The sequence below is a fragment of the Oreochromis niloticus genome, linkage group LG14, assembly GCF_001858045.2.
Source record: "Oreochromis niloticus isolate F11D_XX linkage group LG14, O_niloticus_UMD_NMBU, whole genome shotgun sequence".
Lineage (NCBI taxonomy): Eukaryota > Metazoa > Chordata > Actinopteri > Cichliformes > Cichlidae > Oreochromis > Oreochromis niloticus.
This window is the reverse complement of record NC_031979.2, coordinates 290,052-310,491: the sequence shown is the minus strand read 5'-3', so window position 1 is coordinate 310,491 and position 20,440 is coordinate 290,052. Positions and strand designations below refer to the sequence as shown.

The 20,440-nt window shown below is 40.2% G+C and overlaps 1 protein-coding gene across 4 annotated transcripts; it reads right to left on the bottom strand.

Moving 5' to 3' along the window:
• Positions 1-154: 154 nt before the first annotated feature.
• On the bottom strand, positions 155-19,422 carry LOC109205098 (uncharacterized). Of its 4 annotated transcripts, none has more exons than XM_025898052.1 (6): positions 19,205-19,422; positions 7,324-7,398; positions 7,172-7,183; positions 6,939-7,064; positions 5,265-5,416; positions 155-845 (listed from the first exon to the last, which is right to left on the bottom strand). In XM_025898052.1, the coding sequence occupies exons 2-6, from the start codon at positions 7,388-7,390 to the stop codon at positions 639-641; spliced, it is 564 nt and encodes a 187-aa protein (XP_025753837.1). In that variant the 5' UTR covers positions 7,391-7,398; positions 19,205-19,422; the 3' UTR covers positions 155-638. The 4 variants fall into 4 exon arrangements, with proteins under 4 accessions (XP_025753837.1, XP_025753838.1, XP_019223281.1 ...); XM_025898053.1 differs by having other exon boundaries at positions 6,939-7,058; XM_019367736.2 differs by having other exon boundaries at positions 5,265-5,404; positions 19,205-19,408.
• Positions 19,423-20,440: the final 1,018 nt, after the last annotated feature.

The following is a 20,440-nucleotide window of genomic DNA, read 5'->3' as shown; positions in this document are numbered from 1 at the left end:
AAAATTCATCTCACATTACTCTTGACTAATTTACAGTGCTTGTGTTGCCTTTTATTTTTATAGGATTACAGATTTCCTGTGACGTGTTTGTCATCTTACCCGTCATCTCTGGCGGGGATTAGTCGAGTTAGCTCATGCTAACAGAGCCTGGCCGTTTTCAACTTTCTTTCTAGTACACCACTCATGACAAAACAAGAAACACAATGAAAGAAGTACAAAACCTTTATTCTTATGTACAAATGCTAATAGCTAGATTGTTGTATGAGCTTATAGTTCTAATTTTGGGTTCAATCTGAGGTTGCACTGGCCAGAGAAACCAAACATGCATCTGTGCAACCTCACAATGTTCAATGATTAACTGAATACAAACAAAATCTCAAATGAGATAAAACTTATTTCAAAGCTGCCTTTAAAGATTTCATACCCTAGTAGCAGAGGTGGTCAACACAATGGATGGACACACTTTAACCTCAACATGATACAACAGGGAACATGTTGAGGTTCCATATGGTTTAAGATCAGATCAGATTTGTTCCATTTAAATCACAAAGTGACTCTGAGTTATGACTTGTTACATTGGATATCTGCATTCAATAAAGTCAGATGACTTTTTTTCATTATTTAGACAACTTCTTTAATTATTTGACCACAAACGCAACTCTCGTATCAACAACATCAACAACATCATCAAGCAGGGTCAGTTTATAAAGGTCGTTTTCTTTGACAACTCCAAGAACTTTTTTGGGATCCACTGAGAACACAAACTTAAACCTCTTAGTTCCAGGCAGTTCCGTCTGGTAGAACAAAGCGTCGTGATTCGTTCCAGTGATGTCTGTGGGGGGCATCTATGGACAGACATAAGGAGAAAAAGAGGAAAAGGTCCCTGTATCATCCTGATGCACAGCAGATCAAGTATAGTGAACCTTTCACACGTGGAGATTAAACTTGTTTTCTTTTGAAGTTTTTACTGTATCAAATGTTCAGTATGTTTATCACTTGCTTGATATCAGTTTGGTTGATCCTGAACAACTTACACATGAAACATGATTGTAAAGTATAATGTACACTATATTGCCAAAAGCATTTGCTCAACTGCTATCATACATACATATGAACTTGAGTGACATCCGATTCTTAAGGGGCCGCATCCTTCGGAGGCAGCATTTAAAAGCCGATGATGTCACACCCAGGCAACGAAGGCTGTCCCATACCTTTAATCTATAGGTTTTAAGATGATGTCAGCTAACTCTTTGCAGCTATAGCAGCTACCCCTCTATACCTTTCCACAAGATTTAGGTGTGTGATTATGGGAATTTTTTACCATTGTTCCAGAAGTGCATTTGTGAGCCCAGAGACTGATGCTGACAAGGCCTGCCTCACAGTCTCTGCTCTAATTCATCCCAAAGGTGTTCTGTCAAGTTGAGGTCAGGAATCTGTGCGTGCTAGTCAAGTTCTTCCAAACTCACTCAGCAAGGTCTTTATGGATCCTACTGCTATGCAATCATGTTGGAACAGGAAGGGTCATCCCTTTTTGTGTTCCCACAAAATTAGGAGCGTGATAATGTCCAAAATGTCTTGGCATGCTAAAGAGTTCCTTTGTGAGGTCAGAGACTAATTTTGGATGAGATGTCTGTGAAAGTTCCTTTGATTGGAACTAAGGTGCCGAGCTCAATCGTGGACAACAACCCCACTCCACAATCTCCTTCATCTAAAGTTGATTCTGTTCATCTGGACGTAGCGTTTTCAGTGGGAGAAACGTGTCATCACTCATCCAAGTGACTTCTTCAGTCTCAGCTGACTGCAGGTTTCCCCAATCTTATAAACAGTACATTTGCATAATGACTGAAATTCAATTCAATTCAATTCAATTCAATTTTATTTATATAGCGCCAAATCACAACAAAAGTCGCCTCAAGGCGCTTTATATTGTACAGTAGATAGCACAATAATAAATACAGAGAAAAACCCAACAATCATATGACCCCCTATGAGCAAGCACTTTGGCGACAGTGGGAAGGAAAAACTCCCTTTTAACAGGAAGAAACCTCCGGCAGAACCAGGCTCAGGGAGGGGCGGCCATCTGCTGCGACCGGTTGGGGTGAAAGAAGGAAAACAGGATGAAAGACATGCTGTGGAAGAGAGACAGAGATTAATAACAGATATGATTCGATGCAGAGAGGTCTATTAGCACATAGTGAGTGAGAAAGGTGACTGGAAGGGAAAAACTCAATGCATCATGGGAATCCCCGGCAGCCTACGTCTATTGCAGCATAACTAAGGGAGGATTCAGGGTCATGACTGAAACCAGCACCACTGAAGGAACAATGGGCTGGGAGGTCAGTTCCTTCATCATTAATATGCAAATTCTCATGACCATTGATCAACAACCACTGATCAAAGCTCATTGAGCAAAGACCACTGATCAATGGCCATGAGTACCATTCACATTGTGACGTTTCTCCGACTGAAAACTCTACGTAAAGATGAACAGAATCAACTTTTGGGGATTTACTTACCCGGATGATTGAGCATGCATCAAGACATTTCATGGAAACCTATTCCATGAAGCTCTACACACTGCTCTTCAGCTAATCTGACAGTCACATGATGTTTGGAGGTCTGCAGTGTTTGACTCTGCAGAAAGTCGGGGACCTCTGTGCACTATATGCCTCAACATCCATTGAACCTGCTCTGTTGTTTTATGTGGCCTACCACTCTGTGGCTTAGTTCCTGAATGCAATGATTTGAATGGGTGTGTCAATACTTCTGGTAATAAATTGTATATCAGGCAGCATTAACCACATTACATTAAATACTGATATAATTTATATGCATATTTTATTTGTGTTAGGACTTCCTAGACCAGAGAATTCGAACAGCAATACAATAGCATGGCAAATCTCCCAACTCTTGTGACAAAGTTTAATACAAACTTGTTAAAAAAAAACAAGTTTGTGGTCTGATCCACTTTAAGAGTCTGGGATATCTGGCACATTGTTAGGGGCCTTTAGTGTACAACCTTATTTGTATTGCCGGCAGCAAGTCGGACTTGTTTCTGATAGGTGGCCGATTCCGTCAGGGATGCCCTGTCACCATTTCTGTTCATAATTATTATGGACAGAATATCTAGGTGTCCACGTTGGCGACCTCGGGATTTCATCTTTGCTTTTTGCCAGGTCAGGGACAAATTACTACCCCAGGAAGGACGACGTGATTAGTGACAACTTTGTCAAATGTTTTTGAAATGAACAGCAGTCGTGAATTAGGCGTGAAATCCTCTAAAACAGTGGAATGCAGGGAGGGTTTTAATAAGCTGAGAGAAGATGCTGACTATTTTACAGTAACCTGGAGTGCAGAAATAGATTGATTTATAATAAAGTGAAGACGGGGGAGATGTCAGATAGAACCTCTTTAACGAATTTAGGAAAGTTATTGTCGGCTGGAGAGGAAGAAGTGGGCGTATCAAGGAGACTTGTCCTGAAAACCTTTATAAATTCGGAAGGTTTGAAGAGTACAGACTTGAACTGTGACCTAATACTGTTGATCTTGCTAGCAAAGAAATTTAGAATATTTTTGCAGTCAAGATGTGGCATGGAAAGCAGACTAAGCGGGATTAAGGAGTCTGCTGATGGTGTCAAACAGGAACGATGACAATCAATGTTAACTGAACTAGCAAAATGAGACGTTTTTTTCAGCTGGTTGAACATGGTTAGTAACTCCTAATCAGGAGGAGGTAGTGAACATGGAGATCAGTGATTTCTAGCTGTGCTCAGCTTTTGCACACTCTTCTGTGGTAACAGATGTGATTGGTGCTCCAGGGTAAGGGTTCGGGCTAATCTGGTTTTTATCAGTTCTGCACAGTCCAGAACTGATAAACATTGAATATTAAACCATTGTGTCCTTGGGCAAGACACTTCACCTGTTTCCTACTGGTGGTGGTCAGAGGGCCCGGTGGCGCCAGTGTCCGGCAGCCTCGCCTCTGTCAGTGCGCCCCAGGGTAGCTGTGGCTACAATGTAGCTTGCCATCACCAGTGTGTGAATGTGTGTGTGAATGGGTGGATGACTGAATGTAGTGTAAAGCGCTTTGGGGTCCTTAGGGACTAAGTAAAGCGCTATACAAATACAGGCCATTTTACCATTTAAACCAGTTAACTAGATCATTCACATCCGAAAAATGAGGTGTAGATAGAGATTAGAGAGGAAAGCTGACAGGCCAAGAGTAAAATCCAGATCCAGTGTCGGCTCACCAACATGTTGCACCGAAAGTGAATGATTTTGCAATGTTAAGATAAATTTCCGTACCTATGCAGTTAGAGATTATCAGTATGTAAATTTAAGTCTCCTATCGCAATGATTTTATCAAATTGCATCACAGTACATAAACACAGCCTATAGAATTGATTCTGACAGTCACTGTAGGGTTTGGGAGATCGTCAAAGCGGATCTTTGTGCTGAATTCCAAAAATCCACTAATTCGAAAGAATGAAATGATTCAGGCATAAACTGAACACATGTTACTCTGTTCTTCAAAGCAAGGAGCAGAGAGAGAGATGGGGAAATCAGGTGGACTGAAAGAAAATGTTTTTCTAGCATCTAACAGCAACGCTTGTTCCTGTAATTAAAACTGTTATTGGGAAAAAGCCTTCGTCAAACCACCTGTTCAACAAGCTCCAGCATGAAGAGAAGATAATTTTGCAGCTGCTGCCATCAACCAGTGTTTAACACAGTGAGAACCTTCAGTAACTTTACAGCAGCTAAAATGAATGCAGACAGACTGTTAACTTTGTGTGATACAATATTTAAAATCAGGCAGCTTGCTGAAGGCTGCCGGCAGCCATCCCATTTTATATAACGAGCAGGGGTGAATGTAAAGGGGGGCATGGAGTATAGTAGATCCTATTTTTTCAAAGCTTTAGTAACATTGTTTTGGAATAAAAATCTAATTTATTAATTAAACTGTATTCATTTTTAAAAATATAAAAATAAAAGCTTTTTTGTGGGCCAGTAAAATTACACAGTTACTGATATACTGGTTTCTTATTAATATCTAAACCATCAGACTACCCAGTTTTCTGCAGCACAGGCCAAACCTCAGAGATACACTCAGAGTATACTCCTGATTAACTTTGAATGTCAGCTTCAAAGCGCTGAGCAAAATGCTTCCGGTACAGATGTTATCTTTTTGTTTTTAATGTGAAATGAGATGAATATCAGAATAACTGTGAGTGCACTAAAACCAACTCTGAATGACTTTTTGTACTTACCATTGGTACAGCTTGAATTTTGTGCTCCTTACAACATACCACCATTGTCTGGTCATTCTTTTGGGTATATATCATGACTGGCAACTTTTCCTGATTGTTTAGAGAAGAGCTCCGATAGGTCCTGATGCAGAGTTTCTTCTCTGAAGAGGAAACAAGGACAAGCAAGAGCAGCAGCATGTCATTCAGCTATGTCTTGTTTTAAAGAACAAAGGTGATGATATAATGCTGTTCTGTTCATCTATATGTGTCTGTGTTTGTTCTGTGTGCAAAACAGGACAGACCAAACTGCAGCACTCCACAAACGTATTTGTTTAGCTTTTAATGAACCGACCAATTTAAAATCCTGCGGTTACCTTTTGACAGGCAGCACCGGTAGTGACTACAGATTTGGACATATGATCTTAATATATCTATTATATTTGGGACTCACATTAACACTAAACACTAAACTCAGGGTTGAAATTCAACCACATTAAGAGAGACTCACTGCAGAGGTAGCTGGTTGTAATCATTTCTAATGTGAATCCCTCCCCACAGTGTAGACCTCTGCAATTGTTCTACAAATGTATTGTTCATTTAAAGGTACAGTCAGTGGTCATTACTTCCATCCATCCTCTTCCACTTAAACATTTCAGAGTCACAGGGAGCTGGAGCCTATCCCAGCTGCCATAGGGTGAGAGGCAGGGTACCCCCTGGACAGGTCACCAATGTGTCACAGAGCTAACACAGAGACACACAACCACTCACATATAGGTGTGAATAATCAGTTAACCTAAGCCCACTAATTGCATGTCTTTGACTGTGGGAGGAAGCCGGAGTATCCGGAGAGATCCCACACAGAAACGGGAGATCATGCAAACTCCACAAGGAAAGGCCCTGGCTAAATAGTGGATTCAAACCCAGGACCTTCTTGCTGTGAGGCCACCGTGCTAACCACCATGCTGACCCTTTTTTTTCTCTTCAGTTTATTAACACTTATGCTGCGATAGATGTAGGCTGCTGGGGATTCCATGATGCATTGAGTACTTCTTCTTCAGTTACCTTTCTCACTCACTATGTGTTTATACATCTCTGTGCATTAAGTCATTACCGATTTACATTACTGACGTAATGAACAAGAAACCCTCATCACGGGAGATCGTGGATCATGGGAAGCCCCAGCAGCCGAGGCCTATTGCAATGTAATTAAGGGAGGATTTGGGGTCACCTGATCCAGCCCTGACTGACTAAATCAGGCCAAAACATGACTGAGCATCCGAGTCGGAGCAGACAAATGTCCATCAACACGTGTCAACAGTTTTATTCTCTAAATAATAAATGCACCAATTTCCAGCAAGTTGCTTTATTCTTAAAAAATTTCAACAATTACAATGTTAAAGAAGTTAGTGCACAAGTTCCTTTTTTTTTTTGTATACTTTATTGATGCCCGTGGGGAAATTCCTCTCTGCATTTAACCCACTCACTCAGTGAAGCAGTGGGCAGCCATTGGGCGCCCGGGGAGCAGTGTGTAGGGACAGTACCTTGCTCAGGAGTACCTCAGGGTAGCTGTTCAGGGGAATCAAACCCCCGCTCTTCCAATCATGGGGCCACCACTCTACCTACTGAGCTATCCCTGTTCAGCCAAACTGCACTGAAAAGTCAGTAACCATAACAACAAGAAGAACTCCGTCTTACCACAGCAGGTCTGGACCACGAATGTGTCATCTTGGTTTAAAATGAGGTATCCAAAACCATTCCTGCTCTCAATGGACCAATGATGCTCTTTTGACTGTCTGAAATCATCCTCCTCGAAATCTGTATCTTTGAGAGAACAACACGATAATAATCCTCACATCACGCCTCACAGTACTACTCTTCTGTCATATTCTAAAATGAAATTAAATAAGAGAAATATTAAAGCCGTTTACCTTGTTGAACCACTTTTAGATTTTCAGAGGACGCGTTCAAATATTGAAAAAAAGACAATAGAAACAGAATTAAAATAACTGTATAATTAACCATTGACATTATCAAATGTACCAACTGGGCAACTACTGAGAAAGTATAAAATCCCATTTACCTTCAAAGTAGAAGGAATCCTCAGCTGTATCCCAAAATTCAACATTGATGCAGCTGTTGGACTCCATCAGGTAGACTAGGTTAACACAAACAGAGTCCTTGGTTGGTTAATGAATACAGTGCACAGTAAATCCTAGTTAAACACATTTATAACCAAAGCTTCTTGTGCTGAACACAGTGTACAGCTGTCTACACGCAAGAACCAAATATCCATACACATTACCTCAGTGGACCTCGCTCTTATTTTGAAAATTCATTCAATAACCAGCTGGTGCTCTGGGTCTGCAAGGCTCTGCATCGTGTTTACACGTTTTAATAAAAATGTCGGTTGCTCTTTTATCTTAGCTGCACAAAAGTAAAAGAAAGTGTTAAAAACAATGAGAACTGTCCACTGCCGTCTGTCAGGGTTTCTCTGCTGGCTCTTTTTTTTGACACACTCCTTCCTTCTGTGGTTAACGCTGCTCTTGCTCTGGGTAGTTTTTCAACCAATCAGCATCCTGTCTACACACAATATCATAAACTGACAGGATATGGGCAGCAGACACCAAAGGGGGTCTCATGAATTTCATTTTGTGGCAACTTTCAAACATGATATCTGCTGTGTTGCACGCTTTAATCTCTTGATCGCTTTCTGCTGCACACGTCTTTGAAGCTGCTGAAGTCAAAGTTCTTTGATTGTAAAATGTTCACATGCACCTAGTGTAACTGCATCTAGCAGCATGCAGGGAACAGGATGTTATAAACTGACCATGGATATCAGAAAGATAAAGCTGGTAACCAAAGTCCTTAAAGTGCATAGAATAACTGTACGGGTAAATGTGACCTGTGGCCTAAAATTCATTAAGAGTAGGAAGGAGCTATGTCATGCTTCATTCAGTTCTTTTAGTACTGTACGAGCTACCAGCTCGCACTTTTAAAATGCATTCCCAAACAATGGAAATAAAAAAAAGAATCTACATTGTACTTTAAAAAATACTTTAATGTAAGAAGCACTGAAACATGGCACCTGGAGACAAGTTTAAACCAAAACTCTGAACATGACCTGGTTATGTGTTCAGAGTACGTTACCATGGTAATACAGCCAGGTAAAAATAGAGATACATCACCCCTCTAGAGAACAGCAACTACAAACCTCACTCTGGGGAATGTCACTTCTTCTCATCGCAACCAAAAACAGGAGAGACACAGAGCACTATACAGACAAGCAACAAGAAAAGAGAAAAACAAGAAAACAAAGAAAAGAAAAACTCCTAGTAAGGTGCACAACCTTAGCATTTATTTTCCAAGTTTCCTGAACTCTTCTGGACACATGAACAGCATTCCTTCAAAAGATATTTGCTACTTTATTAGTAACAGTGATGAGGTCTAATGCATCAGGCCATAGGGTGAGCAGGTGTTAAGTTGTGCTAAGTCATTAATGTGCATTAGCGGTCACCTTGATAGAATAAATCAGCCGTGCTGTCAAGGCCAGGTCAGTGCAGGATGGACTAAAGTATTTTGTATCAAGAAGTGAAAGTGGCATCAGAGAGCCTTCACAAAGTTCAAACAATGGCTTTATTCAGACAATGATGACACGCCTGTCCTCTTATTATCCTAAATTTCAAGTCCACTCCAAGTTGGCCTTGACGATGCCAAAATAAACAACTATAGGAGTCTAATCCACTCGTACAGAGAGTCAAACAGAGATGAAAGAAAGCAATAAAACGCTATCACCAAAAGGTTGATTCTGTTCTCTGGATGTAGCGCTTTCAGTGGGAGAAACATTTCGTCACTCATCCAAGTGACTTCTTCAGTCTCAGCTGACTGCAGGTTTCCCCAACCTTATAAACAGTACACTTATATAATGACAGAAACTAGCACCACTGACTAACTGTGAGGTCACTAGTTTCAGTAATTATGCAAATGTGCTGTTTAAAAATTGGGGAAACCTGCAGTCAGCTGAGACTAAAGAAGAATAAGTATATTGAAATATATTAATTTAAAAAAGAAAAAACTGCTAAATTAAAAGGCTCGAGCAGCGTGGTTAACAGTCAATATCTACAGGGGACTAAACGCTGGTTAAACATATTACATTCAGTTATTCTCATAGATGTTAATCTGAGCAGCTGCTCAACTTGCCTGGTTTTTAGACCAGACATGGTCAGAGCTGCCGTCTTCTCAGAAGGAAGAAGCACACAAATTTGGAAAAGTTGGCTGGATTTGTGAAAAATGAAAGGGCTGGTAATGGACAGATCCAAGGATAATGATGCTTAAACCCTCGTGTAATAAAGAAGATGCATGTTGTATCACAAGATGGATCAATTTGTTTCACTAACTCATCTATACAAGACATTTTGTAGAGGGTACAGCAGCCGTGGCTGTTCGTCTTGGAACAACTGTTATCTCCACATTTTGACTTACAACTTTATTCACAAAAGGATCGATAATATTTTTTCTAAATGTGGCCCTAATATTCCTTTGTTGCATTCATTTATGTCTATTTTTAGATTTGACAGGGCAAGTACTGTTTGCCCCACTTGTCCTGACGAAACACCTCTGTTCTAACCGCTGCCAAATAAGACCACACCGAGAAAAGAAATATATCAGATTTTATCACCTCATCATGTTTTCCATCTGAGTAAATTCAAGCCCACTTCCATTCCATATCTACTTGTGCCAGTGCCAACCCACAGTGGTCAAGTCCACCTCTGCCCTCAGCCATCATCTTTTGTTAATACTATTCCCCAAGTCAGCACTGTTGGCTCAAGGCAGTATCGTTGCCTCTTTGAAAAGTGAGAGCGCTGCAGTCGTCAGACGCCTGGTACAGCTATATAACAGAACACATTCAGGCAATTCCTCAGGCTCCTCGGGAGTTGTTCACGCTTGTCGTAGCATGACAGCGTATAAAACCGCGGTCAAGTGAGCCGTCATTTGTGAGCCGCGGTCAAGCCAGCCGCATCTTCTCCGCCGCATAAATTTCCTTGCGCTTTTACACCAGTTTTTAAGGTATCGCCTTTTCGCTTTATATCCCGATTGAAAGCCTACACCCGCGCGCACGTGCACGCGCGCGAACACTCACACGTGCACGCGCACACACAAATTACAATGGAACAGCCCAATACAACCATCGTGACAGTCTGGTTGCATATTTAAAAATTCATTAAAAATCATCCTTAGTAGTTGATGTCCAACTTTCAACACATCCCTCCTCTGGGACACCTACTGTACCTCTGTGCCAAGTTTCAGCCAGATTTACTGTAGAATTCCTCAGAAATTACAGGAGATTTATATTCAATGCAATACAGTCAATACAATAGAATTATGTCAATTTCAAAAATTCATTAAAAATCATCCTTAGTAGTTGATGTCCAAATTTCAAAACACCCCTCCTCTGGGATACCTACTGTACCTCTGTGCCAAGTTTCATCAAGATTTACTGTAGAATTCCTCAGAAATTACAGGAAATTTATATTCAATGCAATACAGTCAATACACTACAATTATGTAATTTTCAAAAATTCATTAAAAATCATCCTCAATAGTTGATGTCCAACTTTCAACACATTCCTCCTCTGGGACACCTACTGTACCTGTGTGCCAAGTTTCATCCAGATTTACTGTAGAATTCCTCAGAAATTACAGGAAATTTATATTCAATGCAATACAGTCAATACACTACAATTATGTAATTTTCAAAAATTCATTAAAAATCATCCTCAATAGTTGATGTCCAACTTTCATGAGATTCCTCCTTTAGGACACCTACTGTACCTCTGTGCCAAGTTTCAGCCAGATTCACTGTAGAATTCCTCAGATATTAAAGCAAACTTGTATTCAATGCAATACAGTCAATACACTCCAATTATGTCAATTTCAAAAATTCATTAAAAATCATCCTTAGTAGTTGATGTCCAAATTTCAAAACACCCCTCCTCTGGGATACCTACTGTACCTCTGTGCCAAGTTTCAGACAGATTTACTGTAGAATTCCTCAGATATTAAAGCAAACTTCTATTCAATGCAATACAGTCAATACAATTATGCCAATTTCAAAAATTCATTAAAAATCATCCTTAGTAGTTGAGGTCCCACTTTCAACACATCCCTCCTCTGGGACACCTACTGTACCTCTGTGCCAAGTTTCAGACAGATTTACTGTAGAATTCCTCAGAAATTAAAGCAAACTTCTATTCAAAGCAATACAGTCAATACACTAGAATTATGTCATTTTCATAAAATCATTAAAAATCATCCTTAGTAGTTGATGCCCAACTTTCAACACATTCCTCATCTGGGACACCTACTGTACCTCTGTGCCAAGTTTCAGCCAGATTTACTGTAGAATTCCTCAGATATTAAAGCAAACTTGTATTCAATGCAATACAGTCAATACACTAGAATTATGTCATTTTCAAAAATTCATTAAAAATCATCCTTAGTAGTTGATGTCCAACTTTCATGAGATTCCTCCTTTAGGACACCTACTGTACCTCTGTGCCAAGTTTCAGACAGATTTACTGTAGAATTCCTCAGAAATTACAGGAGATTTGTATTCAATGCAATACAGTCAATACAATAGAATTATGTCAATTTCAAAAATTCATTAAAAATCATCCTTAGTAGTTGATGTCCAACTTTCAACACATTCCTCATCTGGGACACCTACTGTACCTCTGTGCCAAGTTTCATCTCAATCCGCTGCATCAATAATTGTTTAATATTGATGGATCAAAAGTGTTGCTGAGAGAGTCATGACAGGGACTATAAAGAGACAGCATATTTCAGCCATATTTGCTCGTCTTCACTGACTCGCTTTGAAATCCAGATTTTAATTTTGGAATATTAGGTGTACTTGTGGTTCCTATAGAATTTTAAGGTTGAACGGGAATCAGAGTCTTGATCTCTCAGGCCTCTCTTCTGTGGATGCAGCTCACATCATTCTGTACAATACGATAATTTTTAATTCTACAACTGTTTATAACCTGCATAGTTCACATTTCTGTATAGCTGTATATCTCATATTTCTGTATAGTTTTTTTATTTCATATTCTGTATAGTTTTTCATATTTATTATTTTTCATAGCCTGTACATAGCTTGTACTCACTACAGCCTGTACATACTTATAGTTATAGCATATTCATAACATACCTTCATACCGTGTACATTGTAACATACCATAATAGACCCATTTCTGTAATATACTTACATACCTATATTATTGCTGATATATATTGTAATATATCTATATCATGGCTAAAGCACTTCTGGATGGATGCAAACTGCATTTCGTTGCCTTGTACCTGTGACGTGCAATCACAATAAAGTTGAATTCTATTCTATTCTATTCTATATTAATTCAGATATGTCTGTGAAGGTTCTCAGTCATCCAGGTCATCGTAGTCAAAGGAGTTTGCAAAGAAAAGCGTCTGGACTTCTTTAAGTTGCTTGAAGACGTTTCACCTCTCATCCGAGAAGCTTCTTCAGTTCTAAGGTCAAATGGCCGAGAGTCCCAGATTTAAACCCAGTGGGAGTATCCCCCCCAATGAGGGACAAAGGACCCCCTGGTGATCCTCTAATCACATGCACCAAGGTGTGAAAGCGGGTGTGGGACCTAATCAGCCAGGGTTTCGGGTGAGCCCATTGTGAAACCTGGCCCCACCTTGTCATGTGAATTCCTGAGGTCAGATGGCCCAGGATGTGAGTGGGCGTTAAGGCGTCTGGGGAGGGAACTCAAAACTGGATTATAGATGGCAGACAGTTGGTGTCGTAAACCACCGCCTCTGTTCAAAGATGGTCGCTCACAGTGGACATAGATGGCCTCTTTCACTCCTCTTTCAAACCATCTGTCCTCTCTGTCCAAAATGTGAACATTGGCATCCTCAAAAGAGTGACCTTTATCCTTAAGATGCAGATGGACTGCTGAGTCTTGTCCTGTGGAGGTGGCTCTTCTATGTTGTGCCATGCGCTTGTGAAGTGGCTGTTTGGTCTCTCCAATGTAGCAGTCTGGGCATTCCTCGCTGCACTGTACAGCATACACCACGTTGTTCAGTCTGTGTTTTGGAGTTTTGTCTTTCGGGTGAACCAGTTTGTGTCTGAGTGTGTTGCTGGGTCTGAAGTACACTGGGATGTCGTGCTTGGAGAAAACTCTCCTGAGTTTCTCTGATACACCGGCTACATAGGGGATGACAATGTTGTTGCGTCTGTCTTTCTTATCCTCCCTCGCTGGTGTCTGATCTTCTTTTCTGTGCCTCTTTGCTGACTTTATGAACGCCCAGTTAGGATAACCGCATGTTTTCAGTGCTTCCTTTACATGTGTGTGTTCCTTCTTTTTCCCTTCAGGCTTAGAGGGGACATGTTCTGCCCGGTGGTGTAGGGTCCTAATTACTCCAAGTTTGTGTTCCAGAGGGTGATGGGAGTCAAAGAGGAGGTACTGGTCCGTGTGTGTGGGCTTCCGGTAAACTTCAATGTTGAGGTTGCCATTCTCTTCAATGTGCACCGCGCAGTCCAGGAAAGGCAAACAGTTATCCTTTGTGTCTTCCCTGGTGAACTTGATGTTTTTATCCACAGCATTAATGTGCGCAGTGAAGGATTCCACTTCTTGTGTCTTGATTTTGACCCAGGTGTCGTCTACATATCTGTACCAGTGGCTGGGTACTCCTCCTTTGAAAGAGCCAAGAGCCTTTCTTTCCACTTCCTCCATGTAAAGGTTGGCTACAATAGGTGACACAGGGGAGCCCATGGCACAGCCATGTTTTTGTCTGTAGAAGCCTTCGTTGTATTTGAAGTATGTTGTGGTAAGGCAGAGGTCTAACAGTGTGCAAATCTGATCGGGTGTGAAGTTGGTCCTGTCTTCCAAGGAGCTGTCTTCTTGTAGTCGTTTTCTGACAGTCTCCACTGCCTCCGTGGTGGGTATGCAAGTGAAGAGGGAGACTACATCAAAGGACACCATGGTTTCATCTGGATCCAGGGTAAGTTTCTGGACCTTGTCGGTGAAGTCGGTGGAGTTCTTGATGTGGTGTGGGGTGTTCCCCACGAGAGGATCCCTCGTGTACTTCAGACCCAGCAACACACTCAGACACAAACTGGTTCACCCGAAAGACAAAACTCCAAAACACAGACTGAACAACGTGGTGTATGCTGTACAGTGCAGCGAGGAATGCCCAGACTGCTACATTGGAGAGACCAAACAGCCACTTCACAAGCGCATGGCACAACATAGAAGAGCCACCTCCACAGGACAAGACTCAGCAGTCCATCTGCATCTTAAGGATAAAGGTCACTCTTTTGAGGATGCCAATGTTCACATTTTGGACAGAGAGGACAGATGGTTTGAAAGAGGAGTGAAAGAGGCCATCTATGTCCACTGTGAGCGACCATCTTTGAACAGAGGCGGTGGTTTACGACACCAACTGTCTGCCATCTATAATCCAGTTTTGAGTTCCCTCCCCAGACGCCTTAACGCCCACTCACATCCTGGGCCATCTGACCTCAGGAATTCACATGACAAGGTGGGGCCAGGTTTCACAATGGGCTCACCCGAAACCCTGGCTGATTAGGTCCCACACCCGCTTTCACACCTTGGTGCATGTGATTAGAGGATCACCAGGGGGTCCTTTGTCCCTCATTGGGGGGGATACTCCCACTGGGTTTAAATCTGGGACTCTCGGCCATTTGACCTTAGAACTGAAGAAGCTTCTCGGATGAGAGGTGAAACGTCTTCAAGCAACTTAAAGAAGTCCAGACGCTTTTCTTTGCAAACTCCTTTGACTACGATGACCTGGATGACTGAGAACCTTCACAGACATATCTGAATTAATATAGAATAGAATAGAATAGAATTCAACTTTATTGTGATTGCACGTCACAGGTACAAGGCAACGAAATGCAGTTTGCATCCATCCAGAAGTGCTTTAGCCATGATATAGATATATTACAATATATATCAGCAATAATATAGGTATGTAAGTATATTACAGAAATGGGTCTATTATGGTATGTTACAATGTACACGGTATGAAGGTATGTTATGAATATGCTATAACTATAAGTATGTACAGGCTGTAGTGAGTACAAGCTATGTACAGGCTATGAAAAATAATAAATATGAAAAACTATACAGAATATGAAATAAAAAAACTATACAGAAATATGAGATATACAGCTATACAGAAATGTGAACTATGCAGGTTATAAACAGTTGTAGAATTAAAAATTATCGTATTGTACAGAATGATGTGAGCTGCATCCACAGAAGAGAGGCCTGAGAGATCAAGACTCTGATTCCCGTTCAACCTTAAAATTCTATAGGAACCACAAGTACACCTAATATTCCAAAATTAAAATCTGGATTTCAAAGCGAGTCAGTGAAGACGAGCAAATATGGCTGAAATATGCTGTCTCTTTATAGTCCCTGTCATGACTCTCTCAGCAACACTTTTGATCCATCAATATTAAACAATTATTGATGCAGCGGATTGAGATGAAACTTGGCACAGAGGTACAGTAGGTGTCCCAGATGAGGGATGTGTTGAAAGTGGGACCTCAACTACTAAGGATGATTTTTAATGAATTTTTGAAAATGACATAATTCTAGTGTATTGACTGTATTGCATTGAATACAAGTTTGCTTTAATATCTGAGGAATTCTACAGTAAATCTGGCTGAAACTTGGCACAGAGGTACAGTAGGTGTCCCAGATGAGGAATGTGTTGAAAGTTGGGCATCAACTACTAAGGATGATTTTTAATGATTTTATGAAAATGACATAATTCTAGTGTATTGACTGTATTGCTTTGAATAGAAGTTTGCTTTAATTTCTGAGGAATTCTACAGTAAATCTGTCTGAAACTTGGCACAGAGGTACAGTAGGTGTCCCAGAGGAGGGATGTGTTGAAAGTGGGACCTCAACTACTAAGGATGATTTTTAATGAATTTTTGAAATTGGCATAATTGTATTGACTGTATTGCATTGAATAGAAGTTTGCTTTAATATCTGAGGAATTCTACAGTAAATCTGTCTGAAACTTGGCACAGAGGTACAGTAGGTATCCCAGAGGAGGGGTGTTTTGAAATTTGGACATCAACTACTAAGGATGATTTTTAATGAATTTTTGAAATTGACATAATTGGAGTGTATTGACTGTATTGCATTGAATACAAGTTTGCTTTAATATCTGAGGAATTCTACAGTGAATCTGGCTGAAACTTGGCACAGAGGTACAGTAGGTGTCCTAAAGGAGGAATCTCATGAAAGTTGGACATCAACTATTGAGGATGATTTTTAATGAATTTTTGAAAATTACATAATTGTAGTGTATTGACTGTATTGCATTGAATATAAATTTCCTGTAATTTCTGAGGAATTCTACAGTAAATCTGGATGAAACTTGGCACACAGGTACAGTAGGTGTCCCAGAGGAGGAATGTGTTGAAAGTTGGACATCAACTATTGAGGATGATTTTTAATGAATTTTTGAAAATTACATAATTGTAGTGTATTGACTGTATTGCATTGAATATAAATTTCCTGTAATTTCTGAGGAATTCTACAGTAAATCTTGATGAAACTTGGCACAGAGGTACAGTAGGTATCCCAGAGGAGGGGTGTTTTGAAATTTGGACATCAACTACTAAGGATGATTTTTAATGAATTTTTGAAATTGACATAATTCTATTGTATTGACTGTATTGCATTGAATATAAATCTCCTGTAATTTCTGAGGAATTCTACAGTAAATCTTGATGAAACTTGGCACAGAGGTACAGTAGGTATCCCAGAGGAGGGATGTTTTGAAAGTTGGACATCAACTACTAAGGATGATTTTTAATGAATTTTTGAAAATGACATAATTCTATTGTATTGAATGTATTGGATTGAATAGAAGTTTGCTTTAATTTCTGAGGAATTCTACAGTAAATCTGTCTGAAACTTGGCACAGAGGTACAGTAGGTGTTCCAGAGGAGGAATGTGTTGACATTTGGACATCAACTACTAAGGATGATTTTTAATGAATATTTGAAATTGACATAATTGGAGTGTATTGACTGTATTGCATTGAATATAAATCTCCTGTAATTTCTGAGGAATTCTACAGTAAATCTTGATGAAACTTGGCACAGAGGTACAGTAGGTGTCCCAGAGGAGGGATGTTTTGAATGTTGGACATCAACTACTAAGGATGATTTTTCATGAATTCTTGAAATAGACATAATTCTATTGTATTGGACTGTATTGCATTGAATACAAGTTTGCTTTAATATCTGAGGAATTCTACAGTAAATCTGTCTGAAAGTTGGCACAGAGGTACAGTAGGTGTCCCAGAGGAGGGATGTGTTGAAAGTTGGACATCAACTACTGAGGATGATTTTTAATGAATTTTTGAAAATGACATATTTGTAGTGTATTGACTGTAGAGAACTGAATATAAATCTCCTTTAAGATCTGAAGAATTTTACAGTGAATCTGGCTGAAACTTGGCACAGAGGTACAGTAGGTGTCCCAGAGGAGGGATGTGTTGAAATTTGGACATCAACTACTAAGGATGATTTTTAATGAATTTTTGAAAATGACATAATTGTATTGACTGTATTGCATTGAATACAAGTTTCCTTTAATTTCTGAGGAATATTACAGTAAATCTGGCTGAAACTTGGCACAGAGGTACAGTAGGTGTCCCAGAGGAGGGATGTGTTGAAAGTTGGACATCAACTATTGAGGATGATTTTTAATGAATTTTTGAAAATTACATAATTGTAGTGTATTGACTGTATTGCATTGAATACAAGTTTGCTTTAATATCTGAGGAATTCTACAGTAAATATTGATGGAACTTGGCACAGAGGCACAGTAGGTGTCCCAGAGGAGGAATGTGTTGAAAGTTGGGCATCAACTACTAAGGATGATTTTTAATGAATTTTTGAAATTGACATAATTGTAGTGTATTGACTTTATTGCATTGAATACAAGTTTGCTTTAATATCTGAGGAATTCTACAGTAAATCTGTCTGAAACTTGGCACACAGGTACAGTAGGTGTCCCAGATGAGGAATGTGTTGAAAGTTGGACATCAACTACTAAGGATGATTTTTAATGAATTTTTGAAATTGACATAATTGTATTGACTGTATTGCATTGAATACAAGTTTGCTTTAATATCTGAGGAATTCCACAGTAAATCTGTCTGAAAGTTGGCACAGAGGTACAGTAGGTGTCCCAGAGTAATAATCTGTTGAAAGTTGGACATCAACTACTAAGGATGATTTTTAATGAATTTTTGAATATGCAACCAGACTGTCACGATGGTTGTATTGGGCTGTTCCATTGTAATTTGTGTGTGCGCGTGCACGTGTGAGTGTTCGCGCGCGTGCACGTGCGCGCGGGTCTAGGCTTTCAATCGGGATATAAATCGAAAAGGCGATACCTTAAAGACTGGTGTAAAAGCGCAAGGAAATTTATGCGGCGGAGAGGAAACGGCTGGCTTGACCGCGGCTCACAAATGACGGCTCACTTGACCGCGGTCAGATAAAGGCGTGTTACCGAGCCTGTTATACCGAGCCCGACGACCGATAATGCATACACAAGTTCAGCCGTAAAGTCAGCTTTCAGCAAACTTCAGCCTGTTTAGGATTAGTTCACGTTGGGTCAGCGTTATAACCCTCCGCCCCCAAAAATGCTTTTTTATTCGACATGTGTCTGAATGTTTCGTGGTCCGCCATTAACCTCAGCTAATAGTCCGAATTTAGACAGCGAAAGCTTCGTGACGTTCCTGCTTATCGGTCACGGAGCTCAGAGTAAAAAACAATAATAGCATTCATATTTAATTTTCGTATTTTCGTCACGACTGTGACCGGACACCTTCCAGTCACGTTTGCAGCTTCAACCATAAATATAACCATAGCATACCTTTGGCGAACCTGCAGAAGTTGTCTTTGTCCTCGGAACGTCAGCACTTACTTCCCTTTGAATGGCAGAGAAATGAGCCCGTTTGTAGGAGGGGAAAACACTGCACCCCAGCCTTTACAGTGCCTTCATATGTCACCGCACCTTCCTCGACGCGTTACAGCGTCACACTTTCTCACACTGTGTGTGTGTGTGTGTGTGTGTGTGTGTGAGAGAGACGGAGAGCGGGGCGGGGGCTTTCAAGTCTAAGGGCGGAAGTAAAAAAGGAAGGAATCGAGATTAAGTGAAACAAAAATCCTATTTCTTGTTTCATTTTCTCTGGTCTCAAGCCAGTTCACGTCGAAATATCACTTGATTGAATTTATTTACTGCTTAGACAGCCTGTGTATATAAAACTGTGCAAAAGTCCTTAGTCAAGTCTTTATGTTTCGCTTACATGAGTCTCAGACTTTCTTATAGTTTTTAAAGTGGTTCTGAATAATCGTTGAGTACTTTCTGAATGTACTCAGAGTTTATCGTTTTTTTACTCACTGTCAGCCCAGAAGCTGACCACTTCCACGGTGTCACGCTCCCTCCTGTCCTCTTTCTCTCTCTGACGTGTCTGTGTAAATAAAGTGGTGGGCGTGGTCTCAACGGCCTCCGTTTTCTCTCAGGACTCAATGCAGTATTTAAACTGATCTCTACCACCACCATTCCTTGCCAGAGAGCAGCAGAGTGGTTTGTAGGCTTACTGCTTCTGTATCACATGTCAGTTTTTACAGTTTTATGGGCTCACTGGTGGATTCAGGACCAAGTGCAAACTCATTCATTCACTCATGTGCAGTGATTTAACAGCAGTATTGTTCACAATTAAGGAACTGAATTTCAAATCCAGATCAGACTTGTTATTAAAAATATTTTACAACACCATACAGAACAGGCTGTGATTTATGAGTTCCATCACGTTCATCAGAGGAAGCCAATGGAACGGATTATTTGCCAAAAAATGAAGTATATGAGGGATTTTATGATGGATTTTTTCTGCAGTATGGTTCATCAGAATTCATGAAAAGTTAATAAATGAAACATTGGAAGGGCATGTTGGAAAATGAAGAAAAAAGAAGGCATGCATTTCAATGTAGAACAAAAAATGGGTTCTTTGGCAAGAGAAGAGACTCCGTTGTTGTTACCAGACTGAGACGTGACAGCTGTGCGCTCAGGATGGGGGTTTCCCTTACTCTGACAGGAATATAATCAGAT